This window comes from Fringilla coelebs (genome assembly GCF_963513975.1).
Source record: "Fringilla coelebs genome assembly, chromosome: 2".
Lineage (NCBI taxonomy): Eukaryota > Metazoa > Chordata > Aves > Passeriformes > Fringillidae > Fringilla > Fringilla coelebs.
In genome coordinates, this window is record NC_140029.1 from 59904822 (window position 1) to 59924099 (window position 19278).

At 39.3% G+C, this 19278-nt stretch overlaps 1 protein-coding gene across 7 annotated transcripts in view; it reads right to left on the reverse strand.

Moving 5' to 3' along the window:
• Positions 1–1916: 1916 nt before the first annotated feature.
• Positions 1917–19278, reverse strand: part of ELF1 (E74 like ETS transcription factor 1) — a 94785-nt gene continuing 77423 nt past the window's right edge. For 6 of the 7 annotated variants that reach the window (XM_084201313.1, XM_084201317.1, XM_084201316.1 and 3 more), the window contains exons 6-9: positions 17117–17200; positions 13945–14137; positions 12392–12859; positions 1917–3605 (exon numbers count right to left, since the gene is read on the reverse strand). In XM_084201313.1, the coding sequence (XP_084057439.1) occupies positions 2990–3605; positions 12392–12859; positions 13945–14137; positions 17117–17200 (1361 nt within the window). In that variant the 3' untranslated portion in view covers positions 1917–2989. The remainder of the gene's footprint in view (positions 3606–12391; positions 12860–13944; positions 14138–17116; positions 17201–19278) is intronic. The other variant, XM_084201319.1, reaches the window with a different exon arrangement.

Below are 19278 nucleotides of genomic sequence, written 5' to 3' on the forward strand. Positions count from 1 at the left end.
TCCTAATGTCCGACCTAAACCTCCCCTGGAGCAGTTTGTGATACCACTAGCAATAGAGGTTAGAGTATTGCTTTATGAAAAAAGTTATATAATATGTAAACAATGAAGGCTGATGCCTTTATTTGTTAAAATTTATAAGCAGTGTGAAGTTTTAGTAATCCGAGAACCCGTCTTTTGTGGGTTACCACCTAGCTCCCTACTTTGTGCAAAACGGAATAAAAACCAGAAATACCTCTCCGTGTGTCAGCTGGTGCTCTGCACCAAGCACCCAGCCCGTGTCCAGGACAACAGGGTGGTGGACAGGACTTCCCAAAGGCAGCGTGAGGCCTCCATTCTCCTCCGCCTCCTCCAGATGGAATTTCCTTCTGTGAAATGCCTCAAAAATAAACAAGCGCCTTTTTCTCCTCTGTGGCTTCACACACGTGTGGAAAAGAACTGCGGCCTCAATTTTTATTTTCTGACTCAGAAGTGGCTGGGATTTTAGCTGTCGTGTTTTGTTTGGCTGCTGCCACAGGCACAAAGGCAGCTGTGACAGGGGAAGGGTTGCTCAAACTCCCAATGTGAGCTCTCATTTTATGATTTACCTCAGCTTCTCCCTTCCTTTGCCATATCAAAGAGAGTTCAAAGTACAGATGCACCCGGCTGGCACACGGGAGCCCAAGGGATACGGGGAAGGAGTGATTTCCATTTACTGTCTGTTACACAACAGTCTGCTGCTGGAGACGCATTACTGCTGCTGGAGATTTCCGCCACTTCTCCAACTGACATGAACTAAACTGACAAATCATTTTCCATGTATAATAGCTGCATCTATGGCATGAAGTTTTGTTGTGAAGCTGTAACCTTGTGGTGCAATTTCCTACCGCCCCCCCCACACTTCCAGTAAACACCAAAGCAACTTCCCTGTGTCTAAAAACACTAATGTCAGTCAAGCATTATCACTTCAGATTTTCTAGAATTATGAAATACTTGTAGTATAGGAAAACATCCCTATTTTATAGCTTGATTTAAAAAAATAGCTTCCCTCTCCAGTGCTTCCATCAATCTAACACAGCCCTCGGGGTGAGGACTGTTACCAGATATACTTCCACAAAGCTTATCCACATTACGGAAAATATTGCCAGCACTCCCCAGCTGCAGGGAGCGCTGCCAGATAAACAACCACCAGTGTGGGTATGACCAGCCTTCCTGTAAATGGGTGAGGTGCTGGGTTTGCAGGTGGAAGCCTGACTGCAAGGAGTCAGAGGGAAGAAACATTGAACTATCACGGCAGCCGTGGCAGAGAACTGCTTGTTCAATAGTTTGTAGAGTTCCTTCTGTCAAATAGCAAGACCATACTCCCTCTGCCACTCTTCTGCTCCTATTAGTTTTTCTAGTATTAGTGCTTAAAGTTATATTTAACCTTACCAACCAATCAATAAAACTTCAACATTTTTAATTTAATTCAATCATAGAAAGTCATATTCCCTTTCATTTTATACTGAAAGAATCATAATACCAGGCAAAATATTTATTATTAACTTACCCTCTGCTTGAACACTGCAACATGCAAGTTTTTGAAGCCCTAATAGTTTGGGCTGTCAGTTGTATCATACAAGCTACAACAACCTTTCTGAATTACACTCAGAATTTTGTGGTGTTGTTTGTAACATACGGGGAAGTGATGGAAGAGGAGTTAAAGTCCAGTTCTTAGATTTATCTCAACCTTCAGTTCAGTTACAAAAATATACATTACTCCTGTTTCAAAGGATATTCAAGTCTGTTCAGAAGTGATTTGTGAATTGCACATGTGCCACCACGGACCCACACTGACTATCACCCTATCCTGTTTCTCAGTGTATTTTACTTATTTATGATGATTGTCAAAACATTATAATAATTAAAAACATTTTGGAGTAAATACAGAAAAGTGCTTTTCGATTTGATTTATTTTCATAATAAACCAATTAAAAATACAAAAGAAGGACCCATTGTTCAATGGGCTCCATCATTTAAAAATTTGTCTTTAAATACAAAGTCACTCAGTAATATGAATACATATAACATTAGACCTCTAAACATAACGATCTTATTGATCTTATTTGCATCTATCAAAAATTTGTATGGAAAAAAAATTAGCTGAAAAAACTTCCCTGCAACATTGAATATACAGTATTTACAATCAAAAACAAGAACTCTTAGCAGTATTAATCTCCAAAAACCTGCATAAATTGTATATATTTAATTTCCCTCCCCCCTTACAAAATAATCTGAAGTAGAAAGCAAGATTGTTAAGCTTCATTTTTGCAAAATGGCATGAAACTTTTGCACCTGTAGTGATGCCGTTAGCTTCTGTAATTAAATATATCTGATGTTTTCATATAAAATATAGACATGGCATTGTCCATTTCTGGGATATATGTTTTGAGTACTCTCAATAGGAGTGTATATTCAATTTTGCACACACAAGAGCTTGTGCTGCAAAAGATGCAAGAGGATACCTGGTTATCAAAGTCTAAAACTGATGTCATTCACTGATATGAAACAGATACTCGATCATAAAAATTCAAACACATGGAATGAAACTGTCTTACTAAAACTAACTGCTGCTTCCAAAGGTGATACACATACAGATTAAACAGAAAAGGTTACAATAACATTACTGCAATGTAAATCTGCAACAGACTGACAACAAAATAAGGGAAGTTTGAAACTTTGGCCAAAAACCTCAGGAGTAAGTCTTCATAGCATAAAAAGCATGTTCCTTCATGCTTGTACTTTGAAAAATGAGTAATATATAATTTTATTTATATGATAACATTTAGCAATTAACAGAAAATCAAAATCCATCCTAAAGCATGAATTCTAAGAATTAACTGCAGAAATTTAGTAGCTTTGCAACATCATGCTTCAGAATCAAATAATATATACATAACTGAAAAGGTCCCATCACATTTATGAAAATAATCATCCACAGGGTCTTTTTTTTTTTTTTTTAATTATTTAATTTTCAATACAAATTGGGTTCCAATGGCTCATTTTCTTGCTTCACTTGCACGTTAGATGGGAAATTATTCGAACTGGACACTACCATCACAAATGGTTGCTGCTGGAATCTCTGCTCCGACTGCTCAGTATCTTCTACTTTGTCACTCTCCTCCTTCTCCTCTTCTTGTAGGCCAACCTGCTTCGTGTCCGGCGCTTTAATGACCGAAGTGATCACCGTGCCCGAGGGCTGAGACACCACCTGTGAGCTGCTGGGCGAGAACGTCACCACGGGCGTGGTGGAACTGAAGGATGGAGATGAAGCCATGTTGACCGTTCCATTGCAAATTGTCTGCACGCTGCTGGTGAGCACCTGCTGAACTTGTGCTGGGCTTAGCACAATTGAGGAAGGAGGTGAGACTGGCTTCTGAGACTGTAGCATGATGTTTTCTTTAAGAACCGTCATGGGTTGGGAAGTAGGAATGGCTTGTAAAATAAATTTCTGTGCTGTTGTTACTGAGGCTGGATCTGTGCTGGCTATCACTGTAGTAAGAGGCACTGTCTGGAGTGTTACAGTATGCAGCTGCTGATTTCCAGGAGAAACAACCACTGGAACCTGGGTTGGAGTCTGCAAAGTCCTGCTAAGATTAGAGAAGATTATTGTGTCAGAACATTTCCATGCTGAATTTTGAAAAAATAATGATAGATTTACTACAGAAAAAACATTTGGCATCATAAACATTTCATTTACCCAACATTTCCAAAACAGGTAGTAGAATCTCTCCTAATAAAACAAGAACTGGACCTGACCCCTGAATTCAGCAAGATGATTCCCAAAGTAAAGGTACCTCACATGAACAATACTGCCATCACCAAGCTGAACAGCCTGCCTTTGAGACATTCAGTGGTTCATCAGGAAATCTAGAATCACATCCAAGACGTCCACCTCAAACATTGACCAACATCAAAAGCACAACGCACTAGAGATCTGCCATCAATTTCAAAAATTATGCCAAGTAATTAAAAAATCACAAGCCTAAGTCAGGCCTTGATTGTCCTGACATCCACATATACATTTAGCTGTATTCAAAAGTATCCACATGGTAGCAGTGTCTGGGCACAAGCTTTCCTCACTTCCAGGACACAGAGTTCTCTGTCTGCCAGGCTGACACACAACTTCTGGTAAAACAGCTGACTAGAATCTGCTTCCAAAACATCATTTTAAGTTAGGAGTGATTCCATCTTTTGCAGGCTAACAGACTTGGGTACCATGTGACTGTCAAGTACACAGCTACTGTAGTGCACAGTGGTTACTTAAATGTGGCAATACACTCCAGTCACACAAATTAAAACAAAACAAAACTCCCAGAAAACATAAATGGTTACCAGGGGAGGAAGAGAGGAAAGGAAGAGTAACTTCTCTGAGACCCTGACACAGATTGTTCCATGTCACCGTGCCATGATGTCTGTGGCAATCTTTCTTTCTTTCTGTTTGTCATGCAGAGTTCTCTCCAATCTTCCTGCTTCTCTTCAATGTTTAGTCCTGCCTGGCCTCCTCCCCCTTTTCAGTCTTAAGCTGTACTTTGTGTTTTCTCAAAAATAAAATAAAAAAAACCTACGTCCACCTCCTAGCTTATTTCTACCCCTGCTGCAATCACTTTTGATGGAAAGCAATTTAATGTCAACATTCATACTTTCATGTCCATGCACAATATTGCCTGCTCTTCTTTCTGAAAACTGGACCTCAGGTGTGCTGTAAGGGTTGCCTGCCATACATCAACCATGGAATGTCCTCTGTTCTACACTCCTTCTACCCATACAGAATTCATTTTTCATTGCTCTGTGTAAGTCTACATTTCAACATCTAGCCACTGACCAGTCCAATCTAATTCAGCATATTCAAATCTTCCATTTAAAACCATACTCTGGCTACCACAGTTGCACCAAAAAGCTTACCAAAGCAGGATTTAGGTGGTGCTGAAGCTATGGGACAATGTGCGTGCATGCAGCTGCTGCTGCTGGTCATAGTCCAACTGCACAGGGACCTGCATTCCCCCTTCCTTAGTGCAGCAGCAGAGACAAGTGCAGGAATATATGTAGAGGGTTTCTCATGCCCCACTCAGCACAGTCCTGGGAAAGGCCTCTAGCTGAGCTCCAAAGACTGCTCCAGCAAGAGCAGGCCCAGTAACCCTGCTGGTATCAAGCTCAGAGCATATGGGTGCTTCCCTGAACATCCTCCAGCTGCCAGTCCTTCCTGCAGGCAATCTTTTCCCCACATCACTTAGGGCTTGGTACTATAAGAAACAAAATTTCCATCTGTAACTTTCTCTTCCTCCCAAGAAAGGGGAGTACAGTTGCAGTACCCAGCAATGCTGCTACAGCAAACGAAATCCAAATCCTTGCAATGAGGCACCCACACAGGTCTCATCACAGCAGCCATCATAACCATGAAACAAAATTTGATGTGACTGACACCAGAGTCAAACTTGAGCTCCTTTTTCACATAACAGAAAAAGTTCATGGAAATGGGCCTGGTTGAAGGTGAAGCACCAGCTAGAGTGATTGCTTCTTTCTTTCAAATTTCTGGAGAACTTGGTGCTGGCACAGCAAATACCAGCAACCAAGCCTAAAGCGCGAGGCTCAGAATGACATTACCAAGGCTCATACCAAGTCTCCTAAGGGTTATCAGTGCTAACTATTTTTTTTTCCCAGCAATTCCCCTGGGACCTAGACAGAAAAGTCACTAATGTCAGAAGTAGCAACAGGATGAGGGCATCCACTAGGTTCTTTGAAAAATAAAAAAAGCAAAATATATACAGTTAAATAAACTTGTAATAAAATCAAAATGTCAAACAGGTACAGCTCAACCCAGGAAAGTCTACAGAAACCAGCAATGCAAGTGGAACAACTATGAAGGAGAGATAACTGACACCTGCCATTAGAAAAGTATCAAAAGTATCAGAATAGATACCAAGGCAGTTCTTCATCCATGAAGAAACCTACGTGAGTTTTGAAGGATTAAGAACAACACAATAGCTGCAATTTTGAAAGCAGAGGCTAAAGCTGCTAGCCTGTTCCAGTATGCCCTCCAAGTATTATCTTGAAGCTAGTTCCTTGTTCTGTAGTTGTTTTGTGAAAATAAAAGCTGCTAGCTGCCAAGTGGCTTTGAAGGATAAGCTCAAAATGTGTGAACGGCATCTAATCAATGCAGGTATCTGCAAAGCACGAGGAGCAACAGCTCTGAGATGAAACCAGACCACTTGTCTCAGAACACTCTAATTATTATCTGCATATTAATTTTATTTCATTTTATCTCTTTTGAAAGGCAGTCCTGTGCCTGAGGTTTACTCCAGATGTGTTGTCTTCTCCATCAGCCAAGATACAACTATATGATACATGTATATATCGACCTGTACATACACATATATGCATACACACACAGGGTGTGCTTGCTAACTGCATGCAGCAGGTAGCTGTACAAGCATATCATAAATATTTATTTATGCTAATGGCAGCAAAGCAAGACATTTGCCTTATTTGTAAAACCTGACTACTAACTAAAAATCTATCTTCCTAAACTATTTGCCTCAAACACAATTGAAAAAGATACTGCTTGGTTAATAATTTTGTCTGTTTTACAAAAAAAAAGAAAAGTGCACAATAATTAAGGTGATTTATTAACGCTGGGCTACACTGTTTTAGGTGCTTTTAAGTCTATATTTTGCTATGTTTCTGAATTTCACTGGCATTTTGCTAACAGCCTTTCTTCTCTAAGGTACAAATCTTTTGGGTGATTATTTTAAAACTTGCTGCTGAGATTTCAAAAAGAACACGAACATTGAGCAACAGCAATGGAAAGGAAATTCTGCCGTAAAACAATCTGATTACAACTGAGAAAAGAATGACAAAAATTCTGAAGTCATTTTAGCTTGGCAGAAAATTATCATCTATTTCTTGGGCCATTTTTTACTGTTAATGGCCTAGAATTGTGCAATATCTTATTAGCTCATCAAGAGATAAATAGTGACAGGCAAGAAAAACAAGTTTATTTATGGTAATTTATGTGAAATCTATGAGATGGAAAAGATACCAAAAATATTGAAGCTGCAAGCCAAGGTAAACCAAGTATTTCACAGCACAGTAATGAAATGAAACAAAGCAATATTAAGACATACATAGAGAGAGGTAAGAGAGGACAGAAGCAGAGGACAACTCTCAACGTGTCCTTTTTTCTGAACCATAAAATCTAACAGTCTTCTTTTCAGAATTTTTCAAAATTGCACAGTCACCTGAATTAAAACTCAGGAACTTTGCTGCTAACAGAGCTGCAGAACCTCCACCTCTTTCAGCAGTGCCAGAGACATGGAAAGAGAGCTCCTATGGATATCTTATTGTGCAGAAACAAAATTAATCTGATTAGACTACACTATAGTCCTTTCTGTTAATAAGCAGCCACCTTCTTGCATATCTCAGAAATTAAATCAGAAGTGGGCTTAAGAAAAGGTTGTCTTTAGCTGCAGGAAAATCAAAATGTTTGGTTATAAGCAAAGTCTTTGCTGTGATAGAAGCTGTCCATATTGGAAATGTGTTCTGAGAAACACACCCTGTTGTAAGCTAAATCACAGTTTCTTGTAGCAGCCCACTGAGACCAGTCTATTTCTGACCACCACCTCCCTCAGAAAAGACATTTTTCTCACCAACCTGAAAACCTGGATAGCAGTCAAGCCTTCACCTAAGAGATTACAGAGATGAGCTCTTTGTAACAATGAGCACTCCTGTTTCCCTTCCTTTGGGGAAGGCTACGGCAGCAGTGAGCCAGATCCAACAATACCTACTAGTCAGTGTGCTGGAGAGCTTTTAGAACTGCAGGCTTGCCTTTGGAGCAATGACAGAAGACTGCTGCCTAACTACAAACAGAAGCAAAACACGTGCACTGATGGTGGCCGATCAAAGGAGGGTCTTCAGAAGCTGTTTCTGATTATTCACAAGTCTACAGCTGGCATCATGCTCTTTTGCCCATGTTCCCCATCAAGAGACCTAGGGAGCCCTTTACCAAGACTTACATCTGTGATGGTTTTTATTCAGGAGACCTGTAGAAATGGCACAGGAGTGATGGGCCACAACACTAGCTGACATCATGCTGATGGGACTCTTGCACTTATTCAAGAAAAAGGGTCCGAAAGCCGATGGTCAATGCAAGGTCTCAGAAGAACAGTGCCAGACTGGTTCCCTGTGTCTGTGGGGTTATGTGAGCTCGAGCAAAGCCAATAGAGATAGGGTGTGAAGGAGGATTACAGAAAATAATGCTGATGTTCACTGTGCAACTTACACAAGACAATGTCTATATAAGGTATGAGATGAAGACACTTCATTTGATATAGTAGCTGTAATCACATGTTTCAGAGTTGATAAACTGCTAGACAGTTCCTTTTTTTTTTTTTTAACATCAGCATTGCTGCAGTCAGACCGCCAAAGCATCACAGCCTGGACACAGAAACAGATTATGGAACAGCAGAAAGCATGTGTTTGCTTGGGTACACATGGCTTTCAAAGGCAATTGACTCTGCTTACTGGGACCAATACACAGTGTTGGTGAATTCTTGGCTTCATCACTGTTCTTACTTAGAATGCTCACACCCTGAAAAAATATGATTCACATTCAGCTACTTCCTCCTCCTCTTGAATCAGGATCCTGCCACTGCAATGTATGCTTGTGTCACCCTCAGAAGTAATTTTCTACCTTGAAGGATGCAAAAAGATCGTGATGAAAACTGTCATTGATTCATCATGTCAAGGTTCTCCCATTCAGAAGTGAACACAGAAAACATATCCCATTGGTCCTCTGTGGCCTGTATTAGCCTTCCCCCCATTACAGAACTGAGTCAGGATTCTGGTCTTCTAATGTGCTCTGTCCAAGCTTACCACAATAACAACTTGCAAGTACAGAAAGAAAACAGCAAGCTGAATTTTGACAAAAACAGATTAAAAACCTGAAGTGTGCTAAAATATTGCACAGGGTTTGTCAGAAGTCAGCTAATTGCAAGTTTCTTGGCATATAGAGCTGCCAGCCATGTCCCATACAGCCAGTAACAGAGACAGACATATAAATTAAAATTACTCTCTATATGATATTCTCTGAACTGTAAGTAACATAAGAATCTCTTTTCACTCCATCTCAAATCACTACTACTCTAGATTAAAGGTAAATAAAAATGCATCTCTCTTTATTTGCAGTCCTCATCATTTAAGGGAAAAATTTACTTGTCCAAACATGGGCACCTTTCAGGCCTGTAGGATACTCTAGGCAAGGTAAATAGTGAGCCAAACAGGAGAGGTGCACTTTCTACAGCAACAGAAAGGATGCCCTTTAATGCTCAGAATGAGCCAATGTACACAGAGCTGAATCCCAAGCCAGTGCCTCCTAATTCCAAGGCAAAACACAATTACTCCAATAATCCAGGTGTTCTGGTTAATCTTTGTCCATTATTCTGGTTTAAACAGAAAAATTTTACAAGCACGAAACTCAAACCTTTTTTTCCTCATAAAAGCTGGCTCATTTGAAAAACTAAGCAATAAAATGCTCATCCAGAGAGGCATTTTTGGTTTTATCTTCTCACTGGAAACATGTGGTGCCGAACTCAGTTGCACGACTGGAGTCTGCAGTTACTGTGCCTGCATACACCAGGCCAGAACAGTTAAACCTGCAGAAGAGCAGTGTGTTTACAATTCCAGATACTCCCACTAGGGATACTAGATATTTTCCTCAGTCAGCAAAACCCAGTTTGCTTGACCTGACCCTGCTCCTGCCCTGTTTCCCAAGCCTCAGTTAGCACATCACAGCCTTTCTGTTTAAGCACTGGGGCTGAAGAAGAGACTTTTATCCTTTGTAAGTAACACTTCTCCTTGTCTCCCTTTCATAGAGAAGCACCAAAACTTCTCCAAAAAGCACATCAAAAGCCATCCAAAAGCCAAGACCTTTCCACTTCAGAGTAAGATACAAGCTTTGTGCAGCTATCAATGAAGTCACTGCCTGTCCCATGAAAAGCTAATCACAGATTTACATCAACACACCCATTCCTTTGAGAATTGCCATGAGGCCTTGGGGAACTTGGGCCTTGGGCTGCAACACTCTCCCAGTGATGCTTTGGGAGTGGTCTGTACCAGGCAGTGCTGCCTAGCGCAGGTCAGGGATGATGACACAAGCACTTCACAACAATCTTCAAATATGATTCTTTTACCGAGAACCTTAGCAGAGAAGATACACATTCAAATATGCTCTGAAGGCTACGGTTAAGCATTAAGAAACCAGTTGTTTTGACCTCAAAGATGCTCAATATTTTCTCTACTAGTTTTTCCTTCTCACAACAGAACAGAAGCAAATTGCTGCAGAGGGAAAAACATTTCTTTCCATGAAGAAGAGGGGTGAACATTGACATGAGTAAAACTTTTAAAACTAAATTGCATAAAACAAATAATATGGGTTCAAGATGTTCACGCTTCAAGACAGAGCCCAGCCACTAACTGGCATGCATAAGAAAACCTTTTGAGGATCATTACCAGATCCTGGTTGCTGTTTTGCCCAAATGACCTTGACTATTTACATGCCCCAGCCATTGTACAGCAACTGGCAACCAAAGCTGCTATTTGTCCTCATGCTTTCCACGCTATAAAGTGGCTCCGACAACAACCCCAGACAGTGTGTGCATACATCACAAGGTTTGTCAGTTTTTAGTCTACAACGGCAGTCATACCTGCTGTACATTTTCAAATCATACAGACCATTCATTTCAACCCCTACAGAAGCCCTGCTGCAACAATTCAGAATGTGTACATTCATCTGCTGAAGATTTAGAGCTGTCTGAACAAACTGTTGTTTCAGCCTTATAAGACAACACCTAAAACACATGCTCTGAAAAATGTTCAGTATGCCATTCTACCTCACCTTGGGTTTTGAAGCTGAGCAGAAATATATCTGTCATAAGTTGTATTTTGAGAGCCTGAAATGGGCAGTGTCTATTGCACAGGACTCATCAGCGCCTATTTTGCAGCTTGTCCCAACTTGGTTAAATGCACACCAAAAACGTCTGGATTGTAGTTTTTATTTTCACTCTCACTGCTCAGACCCTTTAGTATAAACTTTCTTAATCAGCAGTACTTCTCTACCATTCTGAACAGGTTTGATGCTTCTGTTTGAACTCCTTCACTTTGTCATCTTGGCTAAGTACAGTTAGAGACTTCTTGGAATAATGTTCTGGTTAAAAAAAATGGATGCGAACCAAGATAATACAGAATTCCAAGGATTTAAGGCTCCTGTTTCATCTGAGCTTCACACATGTATCATCTCTACTATTTTTTCCCTTAGCTTATTACCCAAGGTCTGACTGGGAAATACTGCAATGCAGTAATTGCATGTCATGATGTCACTGAATAGTTTTCCAAACATTTGGCTGGACTTCTTGCCTGCCTTAAGTCTTACGGATACTTCTGTTTGTTGTTACCATTCCTTCTAACATCTTTACTACTGATATTGTTTGTGATCCATAATCTAGTGAGGTCTAGCCTAGAGCTATTTAACTCTGTAAATTGCTGAACTTTCCCCCTATTCATGTTTAGCATTATTGTTCTGCTGACTTATATGGTTCAATATAGCCTCAATTATGCCTGTACTCCTTTCCTTTTACTATGGTGCCGTTGTCCATTTTTACAAGTAAATTCTGCTACCAAGGGGTAAGTGCAAAAGAGTCATGATGCTTAAGTGCTGTGTAGTGCCAGCCAGCTGACTCACAGATTAAGCATGGAAGCATGACTGGCTCCCAAATGTCTACAGATGCACAACTCCCAAAGGATTAGTCTGTTAATTGTTTCCTACAATAGGAAGAACTTGTTCTTGTAACAGCAGCAAAATGCAAGAGCAGGTAATATGGAGCTTTTCCTTGTACCTGAGGACAATACAAAAGATGCAAAAGATGACAAAAAATTCTTATGAAGAAAAATTAAGAAGAAAGAAGGAAAATAATTTTGAAGGTATTGTGGAAACGCACCATGTATAATTCAAAAGCAAGGACACCAGTGTAAAAGCAGACATGAAAACACAACTTCTGGGGGGGAAGAACTGACAATGTCAGTTTTAAAGAGAAGTTGTATATTTTTTCCTTATTAAATGATATGCGTCAGGCCTAACACCGTGGAAAAAAATGATCTTCCCTCCACCATGGTCAGTTCAGTTATATGTGTATCTGTCATGTACCTGTCATATTACGCTGTAGTAACTCTAAATTCCTAGAATGAGCCACAAAGACATCATTTCACTTCAACCAAACTGGAAGACCAGCATTTCTTGGAAGCAAAACAAAGAATCAAGTTTATCTAGCCATCATCCTGTGAATATATTATCATTCAAATATTTATTTTCTGTACATTTCCTTACCTTATATTCTGAACTGAGGAATTTAACGAGTCATCTGGAACATTACTGGTTACAGCTGCTTGTCCTTCTGTGAGGGGCTGCAATGGCTGCATTACATGAACTGTCCGAAAAAGCTGAGCAGGTGGTACTGGCTGTGGAGATTGCATTGTCCTCAAAACTTCTGAACTCAAGCCAGGTGTCTGCTGCTGTACAACTTCTACTTGCTCCTTCAGCTTAGCAGGCTTCGAGTTTCCTGTTTTTACCACTGAGGCTGATCCTCCCTTTGTTCCTGTGTTTGCAGACGCTCTAGTTCTGCTTGGTTGGTTTCTGTTGGCCACAGCAGGTGAGAGCAGAGTTGAATCTGATGATTCAGTGCTAGGGCTGGCATCTTCATCATCAATATAGATGAGATCTTTTGGCATGTCTTTAAATTGATACACCAGGCGCTGACCTTCTACTTTAGCAAGGATTCCCCTTTGGTAATAGTATCTGTTTAAAGTGCACACACATCAAGTTACACAGGTTTTCTGACAAAAACAAAACAAAGCAATAAAACTCCCAGAAAATAAACACAGCACCAACAAGTCAAAAAACTTTTATGTGTCTAGTTTCTTCATTATAAAAAGTGGCCAAATTAATAATGTACTTTTGTCCTCAAACAACTTATTTTTTAACTGGTATTTCATGCCACCTTTTAACTTCAAACTTAGATAACTCTGAGGAGAAAGAAAAGAACTCCATGACTTGGCAGATCCGCTATCAACTCACACTTTGTAAAGAGTTGCATGAAACTTTCAATTCTCCTTTTGACTCCTATAGTTCTTTCAGTAATCTGAATTGCTGTTTATTCACCAGTGAGCACAGGCAGACATTTTAGCAGCAACAAAGCAAAGGGAACAGGACAGGAGAGCCCTATTTCTGTCATACTTACAAATTAGTAGGACAACTTGAAATTATGCACACCAAGGTGAGGGGAAATAAAAAGAAATGCATACGGCTCAGTTGGACAATTATCAATCAGCTGATAAGACTGAATCTCCATCATTGTCTACTTATTTGGCACAGTTTTTTATGTATGAGAAAACTCCCAGCCTGACAGGCAGTGCCACACGAGTTTATGTTTTAGAACTGTCTGTACACACAAGTTCAGAGAAGTGAAACAAAAACTGAATTCTAAAACTGCATTTTCCATTGGAGATGGAATTGTGGGCAACAAGTGCAAATAACTTAATGAATACACATAAATGTTGGCAAAATTTTTATGAAAATAGATTGAAATTTTATGTAAAAAGATTTGCCCCACTCTTCAGTCTCTTACTTATCTGTGTATGACTGTGAAGATGCAGTTTTGCAGCACTACTGAAAAGCATCTATGCTGAAACTGAAGGTGACTGACTTGGAATTGAGGTTAGTGAGGGTTAATCTTAGTTAGCTAATTTATTTTGCTGAAATAACATTTTCATTTCCCAAACTAATTGAATACTAGATTTTTGTGTTATTCAAATTAACTGAGGCATTTAATGCATACAAACATTAAAGCAACAAAACCAATCTACTATTAAAAATGCACATACCTGAGAGCTCTACCCATTGTTTCATAATTCATGTCAGGTTTGTTTTTGTGTTTTCCCCACAACCTGGACACAGCTTTGGAATCTACCAGTTTGAAAATGCCCTTCTCTCTTTGAGTCCATTTGATATATTTAGGACACGTAGCTTTGTCCTGGAGCAGTGCCAGTAAGAACTCCCAGAGATAAATTGTATTTCCTAGAATAAAAGAATTTCAGAAACAAAACAAAACAAATATGTTATTTGGCCATTTTTTTTAATGATGCAAATAATCTTAAAATTAAGAAGCTGATATCTTTACAAAACACATTATAATATATCATCAAGACTAGGAAATAGTGATGGAAGGGCATGGGAAAGGAAGTTATTATAATCTTGTGAGTTATCATAATCTAGGTGTCCAAATACCCCAGCCACTCTGTAACCTACAGCCTATGTGGGACCACCAACATCAGACAGCATTAGTCACCCATGTGCCCATTTCCCTCCTGCCTAATCCAGTTACAGAAGCAGTCACTATTGCTTTACCTTGAAAAGGAACATGTTCAGTTCTACCCCCTAAAAATGCTGGAAATTAAGCTGTTGCTTAGATGCTTTGCTGAATCGAGGTGAGTGTTATAATCCTTTAAAAGGCTAAACAAAATCCTTGCCTTTAACAATGAGATTTATGCAGGGCAATCGGTGATATATGCTGAGGCAGGCAAACCTTCAACAACAAAGTACAGAAAAAGGTAATTTTTTTTTAATCCAGTGAGTGCTTGTGCTTGCTGGTAGACAACATTTAAATTTCATTTTACAAACAAGTGGGGACAAACATTTTATATGAAAATCCATCACATCTGTTCAGTGTTTGCCACATATAAAGAAAGGGTATTAAAATTACAGATGGTGAATACTTAAAACTAGCACAAAATTTGCTTTTTTTTTTTTTCCCCAAAACCACATTTAAGGAGTCTAAACTCATGTAACTAATGAGACCCTTTTTTTCCTTTTTTTTTTTTTTAAGGTTTTTGGTGCTTGATGTTCTTTTGGGAATCTGAAGCTGCACATAAGCTTCTTAGTTGTTAGTCTGAGAAAGCAAGAAAAAACTTCTTGTATCACCTCCCACAAGTAGCTGGGCAAAAACAGCAAGGATGGCATTTGCTGAAGTTTCACAAAAAATGATGCCCAGCAGATCAGAAGGTGACAGGATCTCTTTTCATAGCTTCAATTTAGCCCAGCAGATTTTTTCAACTTTACGACCATCAGTCTGAACCTTATTCCCAATAAGAGATCTCTTAAAAATTGAAATTCCTATATTACTATATTATAAACTATATTTAGCAAATATTCATCAAAGTCATCAGCACTGCCTATACAAACATCTTAGCAGCTCCTTCAGCAGGTGGAAGCTTGAAAAATGAGCATTCCTAGAGAAAAAACACTGCCTTTGCAACAAATGTCTCCCAGCTTACATAAACCAGCCTCCCAGCCCTCAGATACCCCAAAGGCAAAACCAGTCTGCTTAGGCAAGACACAATGTCAGGCAGCAGTGAGAGCATTCCCAGCCATTTACCACCTAATCCAGGGTGTTTTTGTTGTAGTCTAGACTAAAAATGCTCAATTGCATCAAGGTAACCTGAAAATTTGTCACTGCTTAGCCACTAAAAATCACTGTGAAGAAGACTGGCTGCAAAAAACAGGTTTGCTTTACTTACAGGCAGAATATTTAACCTCCTCTGAGTCACAGCAGAAAAAGAAATATGTGGAAAATTCAGTTTTCTCTATGCATTGTATCATGCAATTGAATGGAGAGCTTGTAGTTTTAGCATATAAGGTCCCCCTAGGTAACAGACAGGCAGCTCTTGTGATTTTCTAGCTGGTTCCCTGCCATGGATGGTCATATTACTATGCTTTTTACTTCGATTTTGTCTTCCTAAAAATGCAAAATAAATGGGTTTCATACGAAGCAGTGGTTTGAGGCAGCATGTTCCATTTTATTCCCTTCAGAATTAGCAACTTTGTAACAATGGACAAATGTGAATTATGGAATATCCTTGCTATCATCGACAGAACTATTAGACTCTTCCACCTTTTCATTTTGTGGCTAGCTGCTTCCATGTTTTCTATAATTTCATCTGAGCACCACTTGGATGTTCCTCTGATACTCCTTTTGTTTTTATATAAAAAGCGGGTTTTAATTTAAAAAAAATACAACAATGCACGTTTAAAATTGATGGCATTAACATACAAAATATTTATTGATTGCCAACAGGTTTTTCTTCCTGTTATTGCAGAAAATGCCTCTTCAAAAGGAAAAAAAACCCCAACATACTAATTTGTCAGAATAGAGATTTTTCTGACCTCAAGAGCGTGGCATTCTTTTGCCACCAGTGTCCAGGACTGGCTAGGCTGCTTTCCTGGCAAGTCCTGCACTCATGCAAGCACATCTGTCACATGCAGCAGGCCCTGGTGACACAGGGGAGGCTCATTTCCAGCTCCCACCGAGGACGGCACAGCTCCCTGGGGCTGGGAATCAGCCTTCCCTTCCAACACCAGCCTGGCCACGGGTGCGGCGTTGGACCCCACAGCAAAGCAACGCTTTGTCAAAGCTGCTGACAAAACTCACAGGCACTACGGAACACTTCAAACTGAGAAATTATTTATTGTATGTTATCTGGCATTTATTTTTATTTCTACCTTTTAAACACAGAAGGAATGAAAGTATCAAACCCCCAAGTTTTCTGCCCAAGTGTTCAAGTTGGGCTATAAGTTTTTTCAAAATTCAGGACTTGGTACTTCCTGCTGCCAACTGGTGGGCTTGGTTAGCCTCATACAGAATTAGACACATACAGATGGAACACATTTGCAAAGATCATCTGTCAAAATAACCACAGCCTAAGAAGCATTAATATAATGCAAAGCACTCCACTCAAAACACAGCAAACTCTGCAGGGATGTTGAAGAGTTTCCAAGAACCCTTGCAACTAAAGTGACAAATACATTATTCTCCCAAGGAACTGAATATTTCACCAAGAAAACTCATGTGCTCATCTTTTCCTTGCCTTGAGATGTTAACCACCCCTGAACACAAGACCTATGTTTGCATCACAAGTGTACTGGTCAATTTTTTCTTTTTACAGATCACTCACACACTATGTTCTCCTAAACATTTTGGTGACAACTATTTGGACTTACCCTTTCCATCTTTGTTTTTCTTTTTCACAGATATGTTTGGAGTTGTAGTAGGGGACTCAGAACGAGACGGTTTTGGTTTCTTCCCTGAAATAAATCATCAGTAAGTCAACTGCAGCTAAAGAAAGAAAAAAAAAACAGCCTAAAAAGAGATTTGTTTCTCCAATTTAAAAAAGATTAAATTTCTACTAAGTTGGGAACTTAGTTCTGTGCTAAACTTCTTTCTCTATGGCAGGATGGACCTCCTATGTTTTTCTGTACTTCTAAAAAAGGACTACACTATGCACTTTCCTGAAATCCATGTACATTGGAAATTTCTGTGGCTATTTAGGTACTCTTAAGAGCACTTGAAACAGACAAGAAGAGAAAAATAAGCTATTAACTATGTGTAAGGACTTAAACAGGAAAAGCTAGATAAAATACAGAGCACTGTCATGTTCACTCACTGCCAAAATAGAAGGTAGGGACAGAACAAGCTTGTCTCCTTGTTTAAATTATTGCAAGTACACTGACAGCAGCAAACCACACTATCATCTGAAACAAACTTTTTTTTTCAGTCCTATTGTCTTTTACACCACTTTTACAGTGGCTGCAGGTAAAGGGAAGTCATTTGTTTATGAAAATCAGGAGAAACAGTAACAGGCTCTGAAAAAGTACCAGGTTTTAAAGTCATAAACATGGTGACCCTCTGGTGAGGAAGACTAAAAGGAAGAAGTTACTTAAAACTGATTACAAAAATGAAGAGCACTCATTTGAAAATATTGAGAAATCAACTACTGACACAAAAAGGAACAAAAAAGCTAAGTCATGCTGAAATATTTTTCAATATAAAACCTTGAACCTATTTTTCTATTAGTTCTCATTTCCTGCAATAGCATCTTTTACAGGTGATGTAATTAATCAGAGACATTCAGAACTTTCTTATGAAATAGGAATTTATCTTACCAGATTTTGCAGTGACCCTTTACTACATTGACATGACTTATATTGTTACCTGTAATCTTTTGAGAAGTACCTGTAATCTTTTGAGAATAGAGTAAGTATACACAAGACTCAGAGAAACATATTTCTAGTTCAGATAGAACACTGCCATAGTTAAAAATCTAAACTTTTTTTTCCTGTATTTATTGCACCTCAAAAGAGTTGATGCTCTAAAGAGGCAAGACCAAAAGGTCTGTGCAATTCCATACACTCTAACTTTCCAGTTTTGGTTTTGTTTTGAGGGGCTGTTTTAGCAAGGAAACTGCTCTGCTGCAGGGCGAGGGAGCATTTTCACTAGCTCTGAAAAAATACCCAACAGCTCAGGGCCAGCCTGCACTATTTCCTTCATCTTAAACTTCCAGTATCTACAGAGAAATCATAAGAAACTTTGACTTAAGCACTCACTTTTTGACATTAGCAATCTTGCTAAGTCCATCCATTTTTTTTTTTGGGGCAGTGCATGGGAGAGGAGAGACATGGGATAGCTAGTTGGGAGAGCTATAGTGAGTAAACTAAACCTGTAATTTTCTTGCTCTCATCCAGACAGGAAAATGACTGAGAACGGTACACAAATGACATCCACTGTTTTGGCCAGTAATGTCCTTGATTTGAAAGAAGGTAGGAGAACCTACAACATTGTTTTCTTAATATACATGAAAGGATAAAGAACTACTGGAGTACATTTTTAGCAGCTTTTCTTCACTCACCAGTGCAGGTTGCAGAAATGTCCGTTTTATCAAAATGTCCTAGATGAAGTCACTAGCAAGGATGAGCTTCTAACACACAAAAAGCCCCTCAGGGTAACTTTGGCTAAGTGCTTTCCCCTTTAGAGCTGTGGGAAGACTTTGTTGTCTCATTTCCCCTCTTGAACAGGTGCAAACGTAGCCATCAAGGAGTAGGGAATGTTATTTTGATATCACTAATTTAGACATTATGTCTAAATGAGTTCAGTTCTTAAAAGGAAATGAAGTGGATGAGAGCTCAATTAGGTCAGGACAGAACTACACCTAGTCAGCTTCAGGAAACTTAAGTACTGATCCCATATAATTTATGCACTTCTGATTAGAGATAACCTAGGCTACTACACATGAATACAACTGCAAGAGCAATTCTAGGCTCTCTTTCTTCTGCCTAGACTACTTCAGGACTCTGTAAGAAGTCATCCAAAATTAGAAACCAGTGAA